Source organism: Anopheles darlingi, chromosome 3, assembly GCF_943734745.1.
Source record: "Anopheles darlingi chromosome 3, idAnoDarlMG_H_01, whole genome shotgun sequence".
NCBI classification, from domain to species: Eukaryota; Metazoa; Arthropoda; class Insecta; order Diptera; family Culicidae; genus Anopheles; species Anopheles darlingi.
This window is the reverse complement of record NC_064875.1, coordinates 31,770,001-31,779,542: the sequence shown is the minus strand read 5'-3', so window position 1 is coordinate 31,779,542 and position 9,542 is coordinate 31,770,001. Positions and strand designations below refer to the sequence as shown.

The 9,542-nt window shown below is 46.1% G+C and overlaps 1 protein-coding gene across 1 annotated transcript; it reads left to right on the top strand.

The window, feature by feature from the left end:
- The first annotated feature begins 3,095 nt into the window (after window positions 1–3,095).
- On the top strand, window positions 3,096–9,173 carry LOC125956185 (uncharacterized). The gene is made up of 4 exons (XM_049687804.1): window positions 3,096–3,108; window positions 5,359–6,131; window positions 6,544–6,674; window positions 8,381–9,173. The coding sequence occupies exons 2-4, from the start codon at window positions 5,975–5,977 to the stop codon at window positions 8,525–8,527; spliced, it is 435 nt and encodes a 144-aa protein (XP_049543761.1). The 5' UTR covers window positions 3,096–3,108; window positions 5,359–5,974; the 3' UTR covers window positions 8,528–9,173.
- The last annotated feature ends 369 nt before the right edge of the window (window positions 9,174–9,542 follow it).

Here is a 9,542-nt window from a genome sequence, read left to right as displayed (position 1 = left end):
TATGGAGAACAGTATCTGTTAACTTACCTGTTCATCGTAAGTGATCGCAATATGTTACACGTGGTTCGTTAAGTAATTTATATATTTTTTTTTTAATTTTAAGCGGTTCAGCAATTTGTAAAGGTACTTCGAGACAATTGTAGCGTGTCACTCCATTACAGCACAGCAAAAGAATCGCTGCTCATAACTTCAGAAAATATCACTACAGTTGAGAACATCGCGATAAAGTCCATTCCGGATAATGACAAAAAAATGTCCGTAATCATCACCAGTTCCGGTTTCGGTGTGATTCACGTCAACTGGAAATACTGTGTAAATTTGATCCATTTTAAGCCCCGTTTCGACTTACAAATGACCAAGCTAGCGACTAGTACCGAGTGGATGAAGGAGCTTCGTATTTGTTGTAGCTTCATTCCGGAGGATAGAGATGATCATTCAAATGGAACGATTATAGAAGTCAGCATTCCAATCGGCTACGCGATGGATAGCCACACTGTAGTTGAGAAAACAATAATTAATCCCATCAGTGTAAGCATTCGTTGTAGACTTACTAATAAGTTTGATCGTCTGTCTTAAGCTCTCTTTTCATCGTTTTCTACTCCATAGAGAATCGAGATACTACACGATGGAACAACGGCGATCGTACATTACAACCATATGGGTAACGAGAAGAATTGCTTCAGCGTATTTGCATACAGAAGGTATAAAAACCGAGTCAGGCATCCATCGTATATCAAGGTGCAAAATTTGTATCGACCAGGTAATGACACAAAGATTCGTTTTGTTGAATGTTGATTAATACTATATTCTTTACCGAATCTCGCCGTAGAGTTGAATGCGGTGAAGAAGTTCGATTTCCATTAGTTGAACCTTCATTGGTTTCATTGATGAGGTGATTCGAAGAGGCACAGAAGCAGCCTAGAGTTAAGAACTTGTACATAGTAGTGAATAAAGTTAGTGTACCAACGGATATATTTAATTACAATTGTTGAGCAACGGATCTGGTCGCAATTTATCTGATGACAACGGCCACGCTTTCCTAACAACGCCCGGGGCGTTACACAAGACAGTCATATGGTGCGAGTAATGCAATAATAGCACTATGTGGTTTTTAAGATTGCAGACAATAAATATAGTTATACTCGTATTAAGACATACAAGACGAATATTTAGTCCATAAATTTTTAAACAAAACATATATGGCTTCTCCCAAGCGTCTCATTCCTCTCGGCTCATCTCAGTCGGGATCGTCCCCGAGATTTCCTAACTATTCAAGCTTCTGGGCTCCGTTCCCTTGCTCTCAACACCTCGGTAGTATAACATTATATTCTTCAAAACATACAAATACCTACGATCTGTCTGTAACTCCTTTGATGCTACATCTGAAGCCAATCATTCGAAGCCGAATGTATGAATGGTTCTCTCGTAACCCTTTTCATCGGCATCAACGACAACTAAACTCCAATTTCTCAACATAGCATGGATTGAAATCATTTCGCAAGGCATGAATCACTAAACCTTCCCCCCACGAGTTTCAAGGTTGTAGCAGAGCATAATTGGATCGACACGCGTACGAGGGCATACACCGCACCCACACGCAACAGTTGGCTGTCACATTCCAAACCGACATCGTCGCCGTCGTCGTCGTCGCCCGTGAACTCGCGGGCATAAGATTTTGTTTCAAATTCGTCTCAACCTCCTCAAGGGCAGCCCAGGTGTTCACCCAGAGGGTGTGTTTGGAAGCTAGTACGTAGTGGCGCGTAGCGCGATCGACGACATCGATGATGGACACACTTAATGCTGCCACAATTTGAGGAATTCGTTTTCGGCTAACGGACAGCCATCGTCTGTTGCTAGCGCCTCGACGGATGATCGCGATACAGGGTGCTAATACAAAAATGCTGTAAATCGACGCGGTTTGGAGTAGTTGTTTCACGATACTCGGCGCTGCGATCAGTGGAGCGGTAAGGGATTCCTTTTTTGAGCAGAAAATGCCTTCGGCATCGAAAAGGCGGCCATCGATCGATGTTTCATTTTCTAATCCCCTCGGGCGGAGTGTCACAGTGTATTCGATTGATTAGGATTTGATGATAGGTAAAATTAGAAAACCCCGTTTCCTAGCGCATGCCCAGACACACGATCACTTTCGCTTACCGTCTTTCATTCATGGCTACGAAAGGGACTGTATCGAATCGGCCTTAACTGTGGTGGTCGGCCAACACGGCCAACGGCGTGCAGCCTCAGCTTGACCAGATAACTCTCTTATGGCATTTCTTTGATGAAATGTCTGCGAAACGTTGGTTTCGCACAACACCAAAAAAAAACAAAACAAAAGCAAAAACATTCCCAAGATACTCCGACTGAGGGGCCGGTCGATTGGGCAATGCAACGCAACGCCGTAGCGGACAAAAATGCGGGGCAGATCGGGTAGTTGTGACGAACGGAGGCGGCCGGGGGGCCTGCTGGCTGGGTGCCTTTGGGTTTGGTTCGGTTCGCGCAGCGCAGAAACCGGTATCAATAAGTGACGAAAACAAGCGAAGTCAAGATACGAATCAATACAAACCCGGCGAGTAGTGTAGGTCTCTCTTTAGCTCTGATCGTTGAGCTTGAGCAGCGGTAAAACCACTTACACGCTTATGGTCAACAACGGGGGCGACCCACAACGGGGAGGAGCGGGGCTGTTGAGCGAACGCGTGATGGCGGCGTTTTGGGGTGCGTCGAGCCGATCTTTGTTTTGGTTGCTTTGAAATTCCAATCCCATGCCCGTTGATCGAAGATGTAATGTTAGCGCACATATAGCCTAAAAAGCACCCTCAAATAAGGCGAACGAATAAATTCACTAATCGAGTCGTAAAATGCCGTTGCATTACGCATCGGAAATAGTCGAATATCGATAAAAAAAAAGGTAGCTCTCCCGACTGGAAAAGCCCGTTCGAAGACCTACAACCTACTTTGATGCCGGCGATGATGGTCGGCTGTGGCTCGGCAAGCTCAGCAACAACAGCAACAACATCTGTTTTCACTCCACGCCATCGACCACGGGAGGACACGAGGGATACGAGCGCCACAAGCGCCCAACTCGGTCTCAGTTGGCGGCGAGACTTTCAAGTGAGTAAACACATCGTGGTGTACGCAGCGTTGCAGCAGGCGATCGTGAAACCGTAGCGTAGTAGCGATGGGGCTTTAACCTTCAGGCCCGGATAGTCACGATCTGTACGCCATTGCGCTCGTATGCAAATTGACCGGAACAATCTTCTCCCGTTTATGTGTGTGTGTGTGTGTGTGTGTGTGTTCCGATCGTGAGCTCCGTGAATTTTCGTTCCTTGATCCGTCTCCGTTTGTCCTTGCTCAATGACACGATCGATCAGTGCCATTTTGGTATCCGAGTGTATCCCGGTGTGTCCGGTGTGTTATCATTACATTCCATTCCCAGGGCGCGCGCATGTCAGTAACCTCTCGTCGATGGTGGTGGTGATGGTGGTAGTGCCTCGGTGTGGAAAGTAGTAGTAATGGCGATCATATAGAAATCGTAATGTGCGATTTGCGTTACAAATTGCCGGTGACATAATGGGGCAAACGAAACAAAACCGTGGGGGCTGCCGATTCGCATTCGCTTTGCTCATCTGCTTCTCCTCCTTCTGTTTACTTGCTTCTCGGCGTCCATGCCATTCGGCCAACCTCAGTTCTTCTCCATCTTTCAGTCTTTCCTTGCAGCTGCATTTCCAAACTTTCATTCCATATCCGGGACACAAAGGGGTCCAGCAGTGCCGGGTCCCCAGATGAGAAGCAGCATCGTGTGTTGTAGCGTTACTTGCATTAAGGCTTCGGTATTTAATTTTATTTCTTCGCATTTACTTTTTACAATTTTTTATGATTGCTTATCTTTTCAAAATTATTGTGTAAAATTTTGAGATCAACCGAAGAAAATCTGACAAAGATATTGATTTTTGAACATCCGCTTTTTATACCAGGCTCAATGCATCTCGCAACTTTGAATCGCGATTCCCAAAAATTACGTTTTCAAAGTCCGTGCCCATCATAGCATCAAAACTACTTGACCGATCGATTTGAACATTTGAACACATAATCTGTACACTATTTACCAGGTAGCCCCGTCGAGAATTTATAAAAAATGTTGATACTTTTTTTTAAATATTTTTTTTAATTATGTAAAGTGTCGTTTTTGAGGCAATATCGAAAAAACCATCACTTTTTCAACTTCAAAAATGTGCCAAAAATCGAAAAATGGGAAATTTAACAAAAACTCGACGGGGCTACCTGGATAAACTTATAATCTAACAAAAGAATATTCATTTGTGTGTTTCTGATAACCCAGCACGTGGCTACGATGGGCACCGCAAAAAGGACATTTTTGCAAACTTGGCTTTCTAGATTGCATGCCATGAACGTAGTTGCGAATGAATCTTCCCCAAAATAGAACCAAATATTCTTGAAAAGTTGTAGATCAATATGTGCTTATTTTGAAAAATTAAAGTTGACTTGTTCCTTCACTACAAATCGTCAGAAATAGGCCCTTTTTTGACCCGAAATAACCAAAGCCCACCCTTAAAATGACAACCTGTTGTTGAGGTTATGAAACGCATCGCAGGATGATAACTTCTCGCAACTTGAAATGCGATTTAACGTGATTCGGGTCGGGGGAAAAGGAGAAGAAAAAAAAAGGCTAAAGTCTTACCAAGCTGAAAGCAACATCAGTCATTACCATAAAGCGGACCGGATCGATTGACAATCAATTCATATGTGACCGATCGAACGTGGCAGGCACCAAGCAGGCATCGAAGGCGAATGGATGCGCAATGCGCAAGTCGTAAACCTAATGGACTCTTCCATTCCCGGCCCGCAGATTGATGGTCTATCGGGTTTGGCGCATTCGATGCCGTCGCGCTAAAGCCTTTGTCTAAGCCTGCTCAGTCGCACCTCGTTGCACTTAGAATGACCTTTTTGAAGGTGGTCCGTTCGTTCGTTCGTTCGTTCGTTCGTTTGTTCGTTCTTGGAAGGAGCAACGCAGTAGACCGGGCCTCCTAGTGTAGTGCACAGCCTTCAACTTCAAGCCCTCTGCCTACGACTTTACGACACTTAGAGGAGAATGTGCCTTTTGATTAGGGAAATGACAATATCGCGAAGGCTCGAGAGTGCTCACCGCTAGCGGGCCATCATCACGTCATTTCGCGTTGTATATGGTCCCGTGGTGGTGGTGGGAAGTCTGGCAGCGACTTCCGTGGTGTTCTGCGCACTAGCGGCGCTCCAAAGCATGCTGCGTAGCCGTGGCCGACTCAGGCCTTAGGAATTTGTCAATGGAATTTACATATTTTTCGTATCGATCCCACCAACCGATAGGCAAATTATCATCTTCAATGTCAGCGAGTCTATCGCGGTGTGAGCGCGTGTCTGTGAATTGGTGAGCGGTTGAATTAGTGGGTGCGCTAGTGCCACACCGAATTGCCATACCTAGTGATCGAGACAGACAGACAGCGAGAGTGAAAAAAAGAGAGAGCGAGAGAGAGCGAGCGAGAGAGTGGTGCGTTGCGAACGAAAGACATCGTCGTGTATTGATGGTTTCGCTGGAATTTGCTGGTGGGTCCTCAGTAACGTAGCGGCTTGACGACGATCGCCTGCGCCAAGACGCCAAGACAACACCGTACCTGGGGAGTAGTGGGACGACGGCTTGGACGTTGGTGCGTACGAATGCTGTACGTCGTCGTGTGCTGTGTGTGTGTGCAGATCGGTGTGAATGGTCCGGACGGCGAGATAACCGGATGGGATCGGACACGGAGCCTACCAGTCGTACCTCGTGTCTGCCACCGTTAGCACCGCTGTCGGTTTTTTGTTCGGTGAAATTGACCGCCGCTTCTTCCGTGACGGCTGATCGTGATCGTGCGTAAATTGTGAGTGCGTGCCTGTGTGTGCGAACAAGTGCTGTGTAGCTTGAGCTTGTGGCAGAGACACCGGAATCATGCACGATAAGATAGTGTTGCTAGGCTTGGTCGGCGTCTTTTGTGCCCTGACCTGTCTGCAGGTGGCGCGAACCGATCCTGCCGGTGATTACGACATCGATTACGAGGAGGATGAGGGCTTCTGGATTGGCCATGGGCTCGGAAATCGTAAGGAAGGTGCGTGTTTTTTTCTCCATTTCCATTTCCTTCCCCGCCACTTGCCACTACTCGTGCGCGTGCTCGTGCACTACCTTGACTGCGGCGGCCCAGGCCCAGGGCCCTGTGGTTCGGTGACGTAATGGTCGTGGCCTCGCACAGGCCACAGGCCCGGCCATGGACGAGTGGGTACGCGGGCGCGCGGACTAGTGTGTGATGTTTCTCGATTTCTCGTCGATATCGACCTCCGCAAGCGAACTAATGGAAAATTCCGAATTTCTCTGTCCTTCTTCTTCTTCTTTCCGCTCCTGGCGCCTTATCACACACGATACTGCCCGATCGTTCGATCGCAATCCGGCATCCGGCATGATAACTCTACACCACAACGCCATCAACGGACACCGGACCGGATGTGGAAACGGAAAAATGGCAGGCGACGAAATCCTGAAGGTGCTGCACAAATCCGTCGGACCGTTCGTGGAGCCACAAAACGTCACCGTGGTGGAGAAGTTCAGCGCGGCCGACGGTGAAAGTATTACGTTCACACAGTTCAACTCATCTAAGGTAAACATGGCCTTACAACATGCCGAAGCCACCACTGCCACCGTAATGATGGTGATAAAAAAGGGAAATTAATGGCTCTCGACTCTCGGACTCTCGGCGTCTGACGATGATGAGATGAGATGAGATTACGCGTGAGCTGGAGATGCCCTAGTGCACGGAGCACACCTGTGCCGCGTCCGGTACCTCCCTACAATAACAACAACAGCAACCGAATGACACACTCTCAGCAGCAGCCACTGGGACAGCCTCTTCTCTGGTTTTGGTCTAGAGACGGATTTCTCTTCGGCTGGCCGGTTGGTTGGTTGAAACCGTACGGTGCGCTTACGTGATGCCGCACGTGTCACGGTCCTTCAGTCGTCTATCGGTGTGGCTCTACCTCTTGTGGCGGCCAAAGTCTGTTGTTTTGGTGCGTATCGTGCCAAAGGAGTCATGTAATGTGAACAGCAGCGCTATACCCTGGTAAACTCGTGCTGGCTCGTGGTCCCGTGTACTGTTTTTGGTACTCGAGTGTCTAAGACTCAATGTTGCTTTTAGTGCGCCAGTACCGCGTCCCAGTAGCAGAAACGTAAAAAACAACGAAGCATCTTTTGCGTAGTGTCTCGTTTCAAGACGCCATAACCGTGGCTTTTGTTGTGAACAGTCACCTCTTTGTCAGTGGAATGTGGGGACGAGATCAGTGTTTATGCTGCGAGTGCACATTGACCTTAGCCCACAGTGGGTCACTAGAAGCGCGATTTGTCACAACCGGTGGTATGCTGCAGGGGAATATAGATGTTGTTGTTCTTGTTGTTGCTGTTGTTGGAAGAAGCTTGATTTTTTTTTCTAACCACGAGCCATTGGTGCTACTAATTAGATCGTTTGCGTGGTTTTGCACTTGAACAGTAGTGACAGCAGTGAGTAGCAAAGGGGCACGAAAGCTAATTAGATCAAATTTACGATCTACCGTGGAAAATGTGATCATCAAAGCGGCTGAGCGGTTTCGCGATATTTTGCAAGCATTTCAGTTGAGCAAATGTTGATACAAGATGCCCTCGGCCATTGCAAACGTCATTCCTAGCGTAGCAGGCTGTTGTCTTTTTTTTAAAAAAACAAGGGACACACTTAACATTCCCAGACGGCTGATGCAATGGACCATAAAGGTGGTAAAAAGCATCCAGATGAGCTAGTAGAATGACACCTGCACTTAGTTTGGCACGAAATCATTGCCAACTCTGGTTGACAAGTTGTATCATTGTTATTCGTTTGTTTGATTGTATAATTTACATTTTGTTGTATTTGTTGTTCGTTTAATACAATTAGCATAATGTTTTTCTCGGTGTATCAGTCTTTTAGAATAGCTTTCATTGGTTTTTATATTCAATTTTTGGTTTATGGTTTATGGATTTTTGGTTGATTACTTTTGCTTATCTTCTCATTTGACCATAAATCTTAATAACATCGAGATTAATGAGAAAAACAACACCAGCACTTAGTTTGGTCAGTTGTAAATCGCGCGAAATCATTACCAACTCTAGTTGACAAAAAGTTTTATTGTTATTCGTTTGCAATACACATTTTGAGACATTTATTATTGTTGACAGACATTTTTGTTCTGTTTGTTAATATTTTTTAGGAGATTTTATTGACTTCTATCTTTTTAATTTTTGTTATATTATGACTTTTGCTAATTGTTACCTATCCCTTCTTTTCACTCCCGCATGTTGCAGGTGCTTACGTACTTCCACGAGGTGGTGTTGGACTTCAATCCGAAAAATTTCTACATCCGGCTGAAGCTGTTCAACATCACCAGTCTTCGGCTGCAGCGTACGGTGTACGGCTTTCGGTCCAACGCGATCAAGCCGGACGTTAGCTAGAGAGCGGTGCGCGCCCCGGCCCGGACACGCCACGCCCGCCCAAGCGCCATACGCACACTGTGGTCTGTCTACCACATTGTATAGCTGCCCAAACCCCCTCTATTCGTATTGTTTAGTTTTACTGTTTGACTTCGTTACCGGTATTAATAAGGACTAAGCTAGCCGCTAAGGAATAAAGCCAAAAATGTTTGTCACCATAATGCTCCACCACCGTGCAACTCCCCTCCGTACTCGTACTCCATAGTGCTTCGTAAATACGATCACCGTGATGTGTGTTTGTGTTCGTACACACCGGAGAATCGATCATAGCGAGACAGCGAAAGCGCTTGCGCCGAATGTCATAAATGGTTGCCCACGAGGTTTCATAACGCGGCTGCGACCGCGACAACACTCCCCCTCTAATCGTTTGTCGACTATTTGTCAACGAAACGCATGACGAAATGCAAACGAGGGATGATTAGCAATACTCAATAATATTTGTTGGAACGCGGGCCCGATTCCTTGGCTCGGCTTTCGAAGGTCGGCGCTTTGGAATCCCGCGAGTGCGATATGCTTAAGTAAATGGTTATTAAGTGATTTGTGTAAAGTTATCATTACGAAGCGTGAGCTCAGGAAGCTCAGCATCAACATGGAATAAATCGAAACAGGAAACAATCATGAGTGAGTTGTTGTTTTGTTCTGAAATAGTTTAAAGAGAAATGGAAATACATTTTTAAAATTCATGTTAATCTAAACAGTGTATTATTACTGTTTGCGAAAGAATAATGCATTAGTTGATAAAAGAGCGCCGAAAATGTTAAATCAAAACAGCTGAATTTATTAAAAAAGTGAGAAATAAAGAGGGCGGGATGACGTGACTACACTTTTAGTATAGCCCCTCGAATACGCTACAACTCCGTAAAGGGGACGTCACGGCGCTAAGTGTTAAATTGAAAGCTAGAAACGATGATCGCCATCCATCCAGCCATGGAGCACATCCTTCTAGAGTCATCCTAGGTGGCCGAGTCGAGATAGC

Excerpts from the sequence above, each read along its gene's own strand:
- LOC125956185 (XM_049687804.1), top strand. The coding sequence starts at position 5,975 with ATGCACGATAAGATAGTGTTGCTAGGCTTGGTCGGCGTCTTTTGTGCC. Across the intron at positions 6,132-6,543 it reads GCTCGGAAATCGTAAGGAAG|GCGACGAAATCCTGAAGGTG; the intron begins GTGCGTGTTTTT and ends GAAAAATGGCAG. Across the intron at positions 6,675-8,380 it reads CACAGTTCAACTCATCTAAG|GTGCTTACGTACTTCCACGA; the intron begins GTAAACATGGCC and ends CGCATGTTGCAG.